The sequence below is a fragment of the Amblyomma mixtum genome, chromosome 7, assembly GCF_055824585.1.
Source record: "Amblyomma mixtum isolate Tamu chromosome 7, ASM5582458v1, whole genome shotgun sequence".
Classification (NCBI taxonomy): Eukaryota; Metazoa; Arthropoda; class Arachnida; order Ixodida; family Ixodidae; genus Amblyomma; species Amblyomma mixtum.
In genome coordinates, this window is record NC_143018.1 from 65831789 (window position 1) to 65846435 (window position 14647).

At 46.2% G+C, this 14647-nt stretch overlaps 1 protein-coding gene across 1 annotated transcript in view; it reads left to right on the forward strand.

Moving 5' to 3' along the window:
• LOC149336355 (creatine transporter-like) overlaps positions 1 to 14427 on the forward strand; it is a 29322-nt gene extending 14895 nt beyond the window's left edge. The window contains exons 7-13 of the mRNA XM_089552845.1: positions 3983 to 4089; positions 5637 to 5761; positions 7787 to 7899; positions 9485 to 9722; positions 10900 to 11000; positions 11302 to 11457; positions 13863 to 14427. Coding sequence (XP_089408971.1) covers positions 3983 to 4089; positions 5637 to 5761; positions 7787 to 7899; positions 9485 to 9722; positions 10900 to 11000; positions 11302 to 11457; positions 13863 to 14078 — 1056 coding nt within the window. The 3' untranslated portion in view covers positions 14079 to 14427. The remainder of the gene's footprint in view (positions 1 to 3982; positions 4090 to 5636; positions 5762 to 7786; positions 7900 to 9484; positions 9723 to 10899; positions 11001 to 11301; positions 11458 to 13862) is intronic.
• The last annotated feature ends 220 nt before the right edge of the window (positions 14428 to 14647 follow it).

Consider the following 14647-nt stretch of genomic DNA (forward strand, 5'->3'; position numbering starts at 1 on the left):
ATCTCCTATCAACCCATTCAGCTTCATGCCAATCTTAAGGTTGCCTTCATCTTATTTTATGTTCCCCACTCTGACAGCAAACGGTCATATTGTTAATCTTCTAGAACCTCTTTTTTTTTTCTTTCTCCGCCTGTGTATTATATCTGCATTTATTCAATGCCCATTGTTATCTGATGTCTTTTTGTGTTCTTTCTATTGCTCTTATGTTTTGCTATTTTATGCCTTTTTTAAATTATGCCCGCTAACTATTGTATAACTTATTCATTGCCGCAAATTACACTAATAGGTTTTAACTTGATTGTATACTTTTATAGCTCCTCTGCCAAACTTATGCACTTTCCTTATGCATTCCTGATGGGAGGTCCCCCAGACAGTTTTCACTTTGGGACCTCCTACTGTACTAACTTTTTTATGAAACTTACAACTCATTTGTATTTCGTTTTAATAAACCTTCAAACCTTAAACCTTCAAACCGCTAAAGCCTGACCTTGAATTGACGTTTTGAGCCTTAATAAAGTAAATAAATAAATAAATTATTACATATAGCCGCGACTGCGTTTCGAACCCGCGGCAACGCGAATATTTATTTATTTATTTATTTATTTATTTATTTATTTATTTATTTATTTATTTCAGGTTCCTTCATGGCCCTTGACAGGGCATTAGAGAAGGGATTGAGCGGTTGCAAATTCGTACGGAATGATATACACAATGGGCTATTTAAAACAATAGCTAACGCGTGTATTTAACAGCATCATTACACAAGATTTCGAAGTGAAGAGAATACAAACTATACAATATTGTAAAAAAGTATGAAGCGCGAAAAAACTTTTAGGTTTGAGTAGGAAAACTATACAAGGTAATGTTAAGGCATAAGGTCATTTAGAAATAATCATAACACAAGCCATAATACAAAGCAATGACAATACAGTTAGCAAGAGCAAGCGGCACAAATAACGCAAATACATGTTTAAAATTGACGAAATTGCTATGTATAGGACAGGAACGTGAAAATAAATGAAATGATAATTTTATCTATTCTACTACAAAATGATCCCGCAGCCGTTTTTAAAATTCTTAATGTTGTCAGTAGTAATGAACCAAAAGTTTCATTTGGAATATTAGCAGAATTAGTAGCTGGAACAGGATTTGATTGGGAGTCGTGAGGTGAAATATCTGATTGCTCTTGCTTATTTATGATGCTCCAGGATTTTTCGGGGTTCCTAGTCAACATTGAAGGCAATGTCCCATTAAAAAAACTTCCCTTTCGTTTCTTGCAATGCTATTTGGTAGCTTTTGCTAATTTCTTTTAGCTTCGACCAAAGCTCCGGTTTACTGAAGGACTTCGCTTACCTAAAAGTTCGTCTCTTTTTTTGTTATTGATACGTTTTAATTGCCGGTTATACCACGAGGAATGAAGGTTAGCTGTAATGCTTACCTGTGGGATATGTAAATCTATAAGTTCATGCAGTTTATCCCTAAATAAACACCAATGAATGTCGACTGAAAATTGATTGAAGTCTGTTAAAAAACTGCCGAGAAAATGCTCAAGGGCCTCATTTATAGCTGAGAAATTAGCCTTGCCGTAATTGTATATAATTTTCTTTTAGACCAGCTTCGATAGATCAGCTTCGCTGGCCTGTGCACAAGAGCACTATGTCATCGCCACAGCCGACCCCTTCTGGTGTCAAACTGCAACACACTCTCGCCCTGTGCATTGCCCGTAGTCGTCTTCATCAACTATTACTACAATCGAACTAATATAGTCGCCAGACGTGCCGATGACCCAGCAAAGCAAAACCACGAGCCAACCAGGTTAAACAAATGCTTTCGCATGTCTACTTGGTTCAACTACGTTAAAACCCTACCGCTTTTTATGCGTAGCATATTGCAATCACTCAGTTCAGCCCTTGGGCGCGGCCGGGCAGCCACCAAACCACGTGACGTGACGTCACGTAGTTTCGTGACGTCACGTCACGTGATGACGTGACGTCACCAAACCATGTGAAAAAAGAAAAAGAACAACAATAAAAAAAGAAAAAAAGAAAAAAAAGGACGGCTGGGCATGGTGGCGGTTCCCACCGCCCCGTTTCAAAGGGGGCGCTCTTATCCATCTATCCATCCATATGTCACGCTGAGCATGGTGGCGGTTGTCACCGCCCATTTCAAAGGGGGCGCTCCTATCCATCCATCCATCCATCCATCCATCCATCCATCCATCCATCCATCCATCCATCCATCCATCCATCCATCCATCCATCCATCCATCCATCCATCCATCCATCCATCCATCCATCCAATCCAATCCAATCCAATCCAATCCAATCCAATCCAATCCAATCCAATCCAATCCAATCCAATCCAATCCAATCCAATCCATCCAATCCAATCCAATCCAATCCAATCCAATCCAATCCAACCCAATCCAATCCAATCCAGTCCGTCCGTCCGTCCGTCCGTCCGTCCGTCCGTCCGTCCATCCATCCATCCATCCATCCATCCATCCATCCATCCATCCATCCATCCATCCATCCATCCATCCATCCATCCATCCATCCATCCATCCATCCATCACGGAGGAAAAGCTGCTGAGAAAATCGAGTGCCGCCAAGCAATACCTCGCGCAAAAAGACCGCGCAATATGCAACGCATTCTTGGCTTAACCAAGCTAAGCCTGGGCATCTTTTTTCTCCTTGCTTTTGCTTCATTGTTGCTGCTGCGTGATATAAAGGGAAGCGTCAGATCAGGTGGCTCAGGAAATACGCCGAAAGGAAGAGTACAAACCTGGATAGTGTTCGTGACACGATAGCTATGGGGAACTCTTTGAAGTTCCTCTCATATCCCTAAAGTGGTCATAGATGCTGCCAACCGTAAGGTTTAAAAAGATCTCGGCCGGTTATAGCAAGGAGGTTGCATGCATTTCTTCTTGACCTTTATTGGCGCATTCGGCGCCCTTAGCGGCCGTTTCCGCCTTATACGCCGCCGTTTCCATGCCCTGCAGCGGTTTTCTGCTCATGACGTCTAGCCTGCGTCCCGTACCATGCACTGAAGTCGGTTGCCCAGCTATCCAAGCATCCAACTCCACAAAATGGTTGGAACGTAACTGCTTCCGATGACTTGGATGCTGTTCACGTATAAAAATATCTGTTTGTCGGAGCGCTCGCGGCTATGTCTGAGTGGTCTAAGGCGCTTCCCAAGCAGAGTGCATTAGGCTGTTGACTCAAGTAGCGAGGCTGTCTAGCATCGACCCTAGAGATATAATGAAGGGGCAGATATCATCGCATTACCTCTCCGAAAAGAAGATAGGATTGTTGGAGGGAATCGATACAGTTATCTTGTGGTTATATTTGTAACAATATATCACGAGTGCAGCCATGGAAAACTGCCCTCAGTGCGCTCTGTATGTATGGCCATAAATTCACAGATTGTCTGTAGACTGTCTATAGCATCTGTATTGTCGATAGACTGTTCTCTAGGATTTGCCTGTAGAGATTCTATAGACTTTATAGACAGAAGTCTACGGACAGTCTACAGACTGTTTAAAAAAATTTGTAAGCCACTTTCAGTCCTCGTATCGAAGGAATTCCTGTACAATTACAAGAATGCTCGACGCCTAGACCAACCTTGCGTAATGTTGCGGAGGGCACGGTGTCGCGCGCAGTTCTTTATCGGCACCATTTACGAAGCTCCGAATAAAAGTCTGGATGTTCCTTTCTCCGAGTTTCTGCAAGCGAGTATACTGAGGCTCCACTAATGAGCCGGCCAGTAAACTACCGGTGGCGGCGAGCGACTTCTTTCCCGACCACGACCTCGTTCATTTGAGCCCGGCTAGAGGGGCTGGGAGTCTGCTAGCACTTGAATTTCGGATCATTTAGAGTGGGAGATTTTGGGACATGAGGCCCTGAGATGAGTAACGACTTGGGAACGATCAGAGAGCTTTGACAATGCCCAAGTTTCAAGTCACTGCCGCTTTCCAACGCAGACGTGGGGAGACGCGACGTTTTCTGTGCTTTCTGGGCTGGCCGTCGGCGTTGGACAGCTGCAGACCCTCGCGTCGTACAACACCTTCGACACGTTCACGCTGCAGTGGTGAGTGTCGTGAGCACCGCGGTTTTCTGATCTGTATTCATTGGTGTCAGTATCAGCACGGGGTACAGCTGATGCTCATAATGTGAGGCTGATCTTATGTTCCATCACTGCCGCCACTCAGATAAGCCAGTATCAGTAAAAAGGTCTCATCTCCATCCTTTAATTAACGCTGTCCTCCTCCAACCGTTGCCACCATATGCCTGTAAAATTAAAAAAAAAATTTAATATCATGTGTACACCTTACCCTCTGCCATCTGACGTGATGACGTTTCTCTTTGCTTAATGCCCACTTTGCTATGAGGATGAGAATGTGCAGGACGTGTTATTAGAACGCTCACGACACAACAGTTTAGAACGTAATTTATTAGTGGCTTAGCAGTGCATGCTAAAAGGCCTTTTAGTTTTAAGAAGGTAATGCGTCCATGGCCAACGTGTGCTCGACAAAAACAAGCTTTTTTCTCGCTGAGTAACGTTTTAAGGGCCTAACAGTATCCTCGTTTAATATATAGGTGTGTGTATAGATAGTTTATATGAATTCTTTGCTCACTCGTGCGATTATAGAGTAGATTAATACCACAGCGAAAACAGTGCGTTTTATTGTACTTATTTCACATATTGACAACTGTTAGCTTTCATAGACTACGGTATTGTTATAATGCCTCTCATTTAGTTTGTTTGAAAGTTTCCTCTAGATAACCGTGTTTGTTTGCGATTGTTTGGAACAGGCTACATCTTCTTTTCTGCCGTTCACTCTTTCCTTTTAACCTGCTGTACGGTTCATTTTTCCTTTCTACAAGAAAGTAGTAACCTGTGCCGTTGTAAGTCGCCAAACCTTTCTTCCATGTTCGTCTAAACAAAAAAGATACATAGCAAAAATGAAGGACCGGTCTGGAAAAGTAAGCGTTAAACTTCTTGCAACGATCTGCCGTGCTTTCTTTGGCCTCGCTTGTAGCACTCCGAAAAGTTTGCTGCTGCTGTGGAAGAAAATGAAGTTGAAGGTCATCGCAGCGTGAGGAATGCCTTTGGTTCCGAAGGTCGTGATCGGCTTCTTCTGTCGAGCGGAACCTTCTAAGGAGTAATCTAAAAGCACATCCACGCCCCATTATTACACCGGCATTCTTGAAGACCAGACTGCTTCATGCCGAAGTTATTGCCAAACCCAGTGCTGGAAGAGTCGGACAATAGAGCCCACAGAGGAGTGTCTATTGCTTACATATATGAAAAAAGGTTACGCGAATGCTATAAAGTACATCGCAGCCTTTTCTCGCTGAGTGAAAATCAAGTTTCGGAAATAAAGTTAGCGGACCGGCTGCAAGAATCGGAATCGAATTGACACGTACGACTAGCTCTTAGCAGGCCGCACACGAAGCCTCGGAAAACTGTTACTTAGTTTCAGGTCCTGAATCTCCTTCCTTTGATAAATCATTTTCGGTTGCATTAGCAGTCACCATGGTTTCTCTCAAAGCGTAAACGATTCTAAGAGAGTCCGATAACGCGCTTGAGTGCACTGAATCCTCGAGTTACATTGATTTTGGCTTCTCTTTCAGGGCCTTTCTAACGCTGCCGCTATTCATGACGCTGTCCAACTTGCTGTCCTGCGTCCTCGTATTCAGCATGGGCGGCTACTTAGCCCGAAGCGTAGGAGCCTGTGTCCAGGACTTCGGCACAGAGAGTGCGTTATGATGCAGTGATAAGCGTTATAATAAGGCGTATGTTAGCGAAACAATTTACAGGATTGAAAATGCTGGGAAGCTAATCCGTACTACTACTCGATTCATGCGGTGCACTCTAAGGAGATGGGTGTAAATAGGGAGTAAGCTATCCTCTAGAGCACTCCGTTTTAAGTGGAAAACCTTTATTGGCTCATACTGTCGACCGTTAACAAAGCTTGTCACACGCGTTTAAGCCGGGAACTAAAAGAGATAGAAGAAAACCAATGGTTGCTTCAGATAGAGGAGCAAAACATGAACCTAGAAGCCAAGTTTGATGACTGCAGATTAACTAATTAATTATAGGCAACAATGTCGAAATTGCGTCAGAATAGCGCTGACGTCGATGCAGCCACGGGAAGTCGCCACGGCATAGCGAAAATTGTCACAGAATGGTCGGAAAAACGGCATATTTGGTTGGTTTGGTTGGTTGGTTTATGGGGTTTAACGTCCCAAAGCGACTCAGGCTATGAGAGACGCCGTAGTGGAGGGCTCCGGAAATTTCGACCACCTGGGGTTCTTTAACGTGCACTGACATCGCACAGTACACGGGCCTCTAGAATTTCTCCTCCAAAGAAATTCGACCGCCACGGCCGGGATCGAACCCGCGTCTTCCGGGTCAGCAGCCGAGCACCCTAACCACTGAGCCACGCGGCGGCACCGTCACAGCATACTGTCCTCGGCTTTCGGATATCAACGCTTCAGTTGCCAAAGTGTCCTCACAATTTTTTTATTGAAGGGTGTGCTTTAGAGGAGAGTTTTCCCCCGTTCTACTCCTTTCTGCTCAGAGTGTAGGCATCTCTTCGTGGCGTTCCTTCACGGACGACAGGGGCCCATGCGTGTTGTTCGAGCCAATCATATGCACTTCTGGGTGATCCTGTGTCGTTCACATGAGCTTAAATATTAGTGAGGCGGACTCCCAATAAAGGGCTTGTATTAGGGTGCAGCCTCTACGAAGGATGTTGGCCCGTTTGACAACTTTGGGCGTCTGCAGAGGTGGACACACGTATCTGCAGAGCAGGTGTACACTCTGCTTTACACAGGTGCGCACCAGGGCACTTGAGGTACCGAGGTACGAAATGAGGGGATGCCGGGCAAGGGATAAGTTGAAACTGGGATCACTGTTGTCATAATGGGATCGTGTCGCGCATGTCATGAAATAAAATTGCTCTCTGAAGGGTTGCATTTCTGTGCTATTTATGTTTTACTATCGTGAAAATTGTTCCCCTTTGGTTTTCTATGGCAGAGTCTTAACTACCCGATGCGAGCGACAGACAAACAATAAAACAAACATTTTGCTGCGTATTGAAATAATGAAACATTACATTCAATATTTCCCTAAGAGTACAGCCTTTGTCAAAAATAACCAGGCTTCGTGGTTTGCTTCTAGCTTGTATACTGGAGCCCTTGTGGCTTTCCTAAAGATCAAAAGATGTTGGAAGGTAAGAAGACCCCTAATCCTTACCTTTAACTACCATTTCAGCTTCAGGGAAGCTGTAAGGGCTCCAGTGTACGAGCTAGAAGCAAACCGTGCAGCCTGGTTAATTTTAACGAAGACTGTACCTTACATTATTCCACAGTTGCCTCGGAAATAAAACTTACGTCAAAGAATCCTGGACTTGTGCTTTGTTCATGTGCTGTGTTGAAAGATCGCTCTCAAGCTCGGAGTAAGATGCTGCAAAGCGCCCGATATTAGTGGTCGTGTGGGTGCTCTTTCATATGTGAATTTGATGGGTGTATATACCCCGCATTGGGGGAAAGAAAAAAGGATCTGGCATAATACGCGGTGTGTACTAGTGCACTCTCCACACGTGAAGCTTAGAGTGTGAAGCAGAACTTAAGCTTTTAAAGGACAGTTGTTCTTTCTTTGTACACCTGATTGCTGTGCTCAGGCTAATATTAGGGCTACGAAGCTCACACTAAAGTGCTGCGCTCAGATGCCGGCGGCGCAGGCGTGAGAATGACATTTGCGCCTTCGTCATTCGCAGCCTTCGTGTTCCCCTTCGTCATATTTCCCGAGGTGGTGAAGGGAATAGGCTGGCCTCGCATCTGGTCGGGCCTCTTCTTCTCCGGTCTCTTCCTGATGTCGGTCGACTCGATGGTAAGTGTTGTTTTAAACGCCTAACTTCGTTCGAGTCTTCTTTTATCTTTTATTGCGAAAGCAATACTACTCGCACTTTTCAAGCCTTCGCGTGACCCGGCCGCAGTTACGTTTGGCCTTTAGCGGAGTGAATATGGGCGACCAACTCGCTCCTTCAGATAGCCCTGCTGCAGTTACGCCGCGCTGCGCACCTGTGGCGCTCCTGCCGCTGTGACGTCATTCCAGCTGTAGATTATGTTTTCTTTCTCTCAGTCGCAACAACATCAAAAACAAAATAAATCACTTTGAGTCGTCGCGCAGCGGCGGCCCGTAGCCACGCGTGACCTGTAGACGCGGCGCACTGCGTTCCTTCAGTTGGAGGCGCTGCGCTTTTGCTTTCGCAACCTAACAGACTTAACCGAAACTAACCCCCGCCAATTTTTATTGAGGTTTAACGTCCCAAAGCGACTCAGGCTATGAGGGACGCCATAGTGAAGGGATCCGGAATTTTCGATCACCTGGAGTTGTTTAACGTGCACTGACATCGCACAGTACACGGGCCTCTGGAATTTCCGGTGTCACGCTCAAGCGGTAATCGGATTGCCATTGCCAATTCGGACAGTTATATAATGCTCCTGTTTGCCATAAGTTGCGTTACCGGATCTGCTCAATTTCTTTGTGAAGACACTGTTATTCACCATCATGCTCCACGACACTAACCCACCGACTGAGGCAGCTACTTTGTGTCAAAAGCTGTCAATAACCTCCGCTCGTGTAACACTACCCCAAGCTTTCCAGATCCTATTATCCAGACCAATGGCCTCACTGAAAGCCTCACCCCAACATTTGCCCAGCATGTGCGTCTCAGCCAACCACAGTGTTTGGGACTTGACACTACTTTTGCTATATTCATGGAGAGTTCTTCCCGCCACAGTTCCACTTGCCCAGCCACAGAATACGCATGAGGCACCATCGCTGAAGCCGATCTGCCGCGGAAACTTGCCTGCGCCCGCCTCTTCATAACAAAAACTCATACGTTTGCTATTTCTAGCTTCATTTTTGCACACTGAACTGGGGCATCAGGATATATGGCGCCGGACCGGGGGGCGATGTGGTGCCCGGTGCCACCACCCTTAATACCATTCACACTAATGATGCCGCTGGTTTGGCCTGCGCCAGGTAGGGTGAGGGACTGACTTTCCCTTGATTGTCACCCATAAAAGTTGACCACCAGGCCTGGGGAAAGCTTGCACCAATTAGAAAACGCGTGCGGCAGCATGGGGTATCGAATCCCACACATCCCGCAAACGAAACGGATGTTAAGTCCACAAGGCCGCTGCTGCGGTGTGTAGTTATTTAGTAGAAATAAACGAAAGAATAGAGCAGCATAATATATATTATCCCAATTTGATAATAGTATCATGATATATTAACTATTAGGGTGCATAGAAAGCCTAAGCACACTCAAGTATGGTTCCTATACGGCAAGTGTATCAAGATATAGTAACAATATGCATTGTATAGAAAGTTTGTGCATACTAAAATATGACGCCTATAAGTCAAAGTGAGGATTGCCACTAACGCCGTGCAACTCGTCCGCGCGCAGATCTTCCACGTGTGCACGGTGATCGCGTGCGCTGAGGACCTCTTCCCTCAGGTTCGCGCGCGCAACAACATCAACAAGGTGGCCTTCTTTGTGTGCATCGGCATGTTCGTGTCGGGCTTCCCCACCATCACCGGAGGTGGCACGTACATCGTCAAGCTGCTGGAGGAGCAAACCGTCAAGGGTGTCATCGGCCACTTCATACCCCTGGCCGAGATCGTCCTTGTCATGTACATCTACGGTAAGCAACGCCCCCACCGCGTCTACCTCAATACACTCGTCTAGTACTGGACGTTCGTTTCTCCACTGTATCTGTCCCCCCCCAAGCATCAATTACCCCAGCTACACCTCATCTGAAACATCATGTTGTCATGCACCCTCTCTTTTTGCCACTCAGTCCTTTTGCTCTTGCTACCTGACGTGAAGGCTTTCGTTCACCTCTGACCGACTGGGGGATCAGCTGGCTGTGATGATTTTGCCTCAAAACTTGCTTGAAGGCCATGCAAGAACCAAACATATTACCTTACATCTGAACGCAGCCGTACAGCTGAAAATGAAAGCTGTGCAGCTTTCTTGGAAATTCTGCAATTGAAGAAAAGTTGATCTCAATCAGGGCTCGAACCCCGAACTGCCAGCGGTCCGAGAGAGTCATTGCCAGCAAAAGTAACCACGACGGCTAGCAGACATCTGGGACGGAAAACGTTTGTTATGGCTAATTCACTTCGTACTATAGTTTTTTCGCATTCCACGGTATCCTTCTCGTCCCTAGTGCAAACGGTCTTGGGGAATGCACTAGAAATAATGCCCCTTATTGCTTCAGCCACATATTGCTAACAACGAGGGCTCAGCTTAAGTTAAGAACAACGCAGCGGGCTATAGAAAGGAAAATGATAGGTGTAACGTTAAGAGATTGGAAAAGGGCGGAGTGGGTGAGGGAACAAACGCGGGTTAATGACATCTTAGTTGAAATCAAGAGGAAGAAATGGGCTTGCGCGGGGCATGTAATGCGAAGGCAAGATAACCGCTGGTCCTTAAGGGTAACGGAGTGGATTCCAAGAGAAAGCAAACGTAGCAGGGGACGGCAGAAAGTTAAGTGGGCGGATGAGATTAAGGAGTTTGCGGGGATACAGTGGCGGCAACTGACAAAGGACAGGGTTAATTGGAGAGACATGGGAGAGGCCTTTGCCCTGCAGTGGGTGTAGTCAGGCTGATGATGATGATGATTGCTTCAGCGTTCATCTCATAAGCTCACAGCACAGCACAGACGAAAGTTTGAGGAGGAACTGGCCGGTGGAATACGTCTGGTCCGCCAAGACGAATATCTCGCTTTCATAACAATGACAGTGCGTCGCCTGTGGTAGCTTATTTCGATGTTTGCGGTGCACTGTACTTGCGAAACTCGTCTCATGCTGCCGCAGGCCTACGACGATTCTCGTTCGACGTGGAGTTCATGCTTGCCCGAGGTCCCAACATCTACTTGCAAACATGCTGGATTATTGTGTGCCCAATTGCCCTGATGGTAAGTTTAAGGAACGGCACCCGTGGGACGGAACCGCCATTTTCTGTTTTTTGAGTGCTTTCGATTCTGTTTGTGCTAACACGATAGAAGGCTGAAGGTGCAAACACACGAACTCCAGTGTTGATCGTAAATGAGCAGCCCGACAAATGTCAACCTAAAGAAAACGAAACAGTGCATATATACCACCTTAGTTCCCGAACATAGTGTGCGGACACAATTCCCCTGTGCCCTGCATGCCTAAAACTTTGTCTCAGTCGTTGAATGATCCGCACACGCTTTCCCTTTACTTCTACCTCCGCAGTTCGCCTGCTTGCAGAGAATGAGGTCGATCAAGACTCCCGTTTTCTTCAACGTTACTATACCGGGGCAATACCAGGCGCTAGCATGGATCATTGGCTGCGCCGGATTGCTGCAGATACCGATCGGCGCTTTTTCAACCGTCATGGAGAATATTAGGGTGAGTCGCCGAGTGTGTAGTGAGCATCATTTTTGCTTACGGTTACTAAATATGGTATAATTGGCCAACAGATCGGGTTTTTTACCTTTACCCTAAACTGAGACGTTCACAGCTACACTGCGACAATTTGGGGGCTCTACAAAGTCCTCCATGGCTTTCTCACTTCCCTGAAGGTCAGCGGTGTGGCACAGATTGCTCAAAATCGTGATCGTGCTTCCTGTACCCGCTCGCCGCTACAATTATCAGCTATTTGTGCAAGAAGAGTTTTCCTTATGTGGCCTAGTAGGAAACATGGTGGTCTTTATAGTATTTCAAGGGACACATTTTGCCGGCGCAGTGGCTCAGTGGTTACATTGCTCGGCTGCTGACGCGAACGAAGCGCGGGTTCGATCCCGGCCGCGGTGGTCGCACTTAGCTCGAGGCAAAACCCTAGAAGGCCGGGTACTTGTCGGATGTCAGTGCAGCTAGTGTCTAAAATATCCGGAGCTTTTCACTACGGCGTCCTTCATAACCAGAGTCGCTTTGGGAAGTAAAAGCCAAGACCAAGGGTCAGATTTTAATGCAGAAGTGAAATTTTTCCTCCACCATGCACTTTTAATGATCGTGTTACGTTTCTGAGTTCTCCTATTTGTTTTCTGCACCCGGAATCGCGTGCTACCTTTCGAGCAGTGCCAAAATTTGTCGTTGAGCATTACCGACAGGTATATGCTTGAAAGTTTGGTAGGAACACGAAGGACACAAAACCCAATTAAATTCTGTACGCAGCTTAGTAGATTACAGATTTGTTTAGAATCTCAACCCTAGCGCCACTTTTTATAGCAGAAAATAAAGGTGAGATGGATGAACGATCCTTATTAGCTGCGAGACCGTCAAAGTGGTCGGCTATGGTTAGTAAGCGCCGCGCAGCTGAGCAATGACGACGAGCTTGCGCAGCAAAGACAGACACATTAGATTGTTCTGTAACAGGGCAGAAAAGAAACAACAGAGGCGATCAAGGAAAAGAGCCGGCAATGTTAAAAAATTAACATGCAGATATCTCGATGCGGTTAATATTCCTCGGGTGGCGACATAGAAGTAGGGAGCACGTATTCACTATGTTTTAGCAACGACAAAAGTGGCTCCCTAGGGGAATTTCTACGTCTCCTACTTCAGTTATGATACGCCTTAGCGTTTTGCCAGTAGGATGCTAAGCCGTATGAAAAAAAAAAGAAACAGGCTGAAATGTGATTTCAAGTAAGCAAAGAAACATTTACGAATATAATGACACATAATCGGCGTTTACCACCGATTTTGCTGTCCAGGTAGAACAGGCAGAAATGTTGCCTTTAGCACGCCAAACGTTGTATAATGTTTCAAGGCGTTAGGGCGAAAGTAACTCTACGTTGAGCTGCACTCAAAAGAAGCGCAGCGTTTCGAGAAATATCGGGTGATCTTGCACCAAATTTCGTCACACTGTAATTCTGCACCAGGCTTCGGCGGAGTGAAGACCGGCTGTCTTTATCTTGGTGGAAAACATAGCCATGCTGTGCAGTTGTCTTTCTGCGCAGTAATCTTAAGAACTAGAGCCAATTTTTGATTCGAGAAAGCGGTCAGAGAGGCAAAACAACCTTCGAAATAATGTGCAAAAATGAGCTGCGATTCCAAAATTAATCCTACGCTCCTTCAAAACTGTCATTATCGAGCCAAGTTTTCAGGATGACGCGGCGATTTCAGAACGGCTTCCGTGCATTTGCTATCAGCTGCTCACAATCCCTGCGCCGACGCGCACTTACTGTGAGAAACGTCTCAAGCGCAGATACTGGCAAACGTCACAGCTATCTCCGAGTTTTCCGCATTTGAAAGTGTAAAGTAAACTTCCATAGTGGTGTAGCGTAATGGAGCGTGTCTTCCCCCCCCCCCCAATTCCCCCCCCCCCCCTCCAACCTTCCCTCCTCCCGGCCACCTGTGAGCACGTCTGGAGCTCGTAATTATCAATCTTTTCGGGGCCTTTCTACCCTACAAATCACCGTTGCCCGGCTGTCATTTGTGCCCTTTTTTTCTATCCGTTTTTCTTAATTTTTCTCTTCGGCATTGGCCCCTTTTCATTCATTGTTAACTGGTTTTGCCTGCGATAACCTTTGTTTTGGTGCGAGCTTCTTCTCACAATATTTTTTTGTACTTGAGAGTTTACAATACAGGGAGCTGTTTCGCTATTGGTAACGCGTCTGACAACAGATCGGTTGATTCCTAGTTTTATTCTGGGAAGACTCGTTTCAACCTTAACGGATGCATGCATCAGGTGGTCGTCAGCAGTGAGGACATCGGAAGCACGGCAACTCTGTAGAGGACAGTCATAGATGCCGCCCTCGCTTTGAAAGGCAGAATGCGACGCGATACTCCGTTCTCTGTGCTATTTCACTTCGCAGTTCCCGCTCCGTGCCTTCCAGCCCGAATACCAGTGGGAGCCTAACACGATTAACCGGGTGAACGCCTACTTTGAGGAGATCGAAGACCGAGGCATAGGGCAGGGAGAGGAGTCCAGCGGGGCCGAGATCCAGGGCGTCCTGTACGACGCCACCGAGGCGCTGGACATCTCCATCGACGCCAACGAGCCACTCGCCTTCCGTCCCGAGATGGGATGAGCGATCGGCCGGCCTCACGACGCATCGACACTGGCTTTGTGTGCTGTGTGTGTGCTGGAAACATTCTGCTGCTGTTTCGAATGCTTGGATTTGTTTTTACTTTTGATCTTCTATAATGTTTGTGATTTGTCATATGCATCAGCGTGTTTTGCCTGCCTTTATCGGTGAGTTATGATGAACTCTTGTTTTTTTTTTCTTACTCAGTGAATTCTAGACAGAAATTATGCCTTTACCGACTTTAAAGGAAATAGCTAAAGGTACGCCTATATCACTGCTGCAACAACTCATCTTCTTGCGTCGTTAAACCACTAACCATGTAGGTCTCTATACGAGGGGCCTGACAACTTCTCGCCTCGCCTGCTTTCTGAGTTATATTACCTTACATATAATTTTTGCATGTGCGATTCAAGTCGTACCGAGTCAGTTACCACGCTGAAGTCGCTCTTGATTCGCGAGGTTTTCATGGTTGGAACTGACAACATTGCAATCGAGGATTTCGTGTACATTGCGCTGTGAATAATGCAGTACGATCAAATATGTGTTCTGGAGGTTGTGGATACGTACCGCTG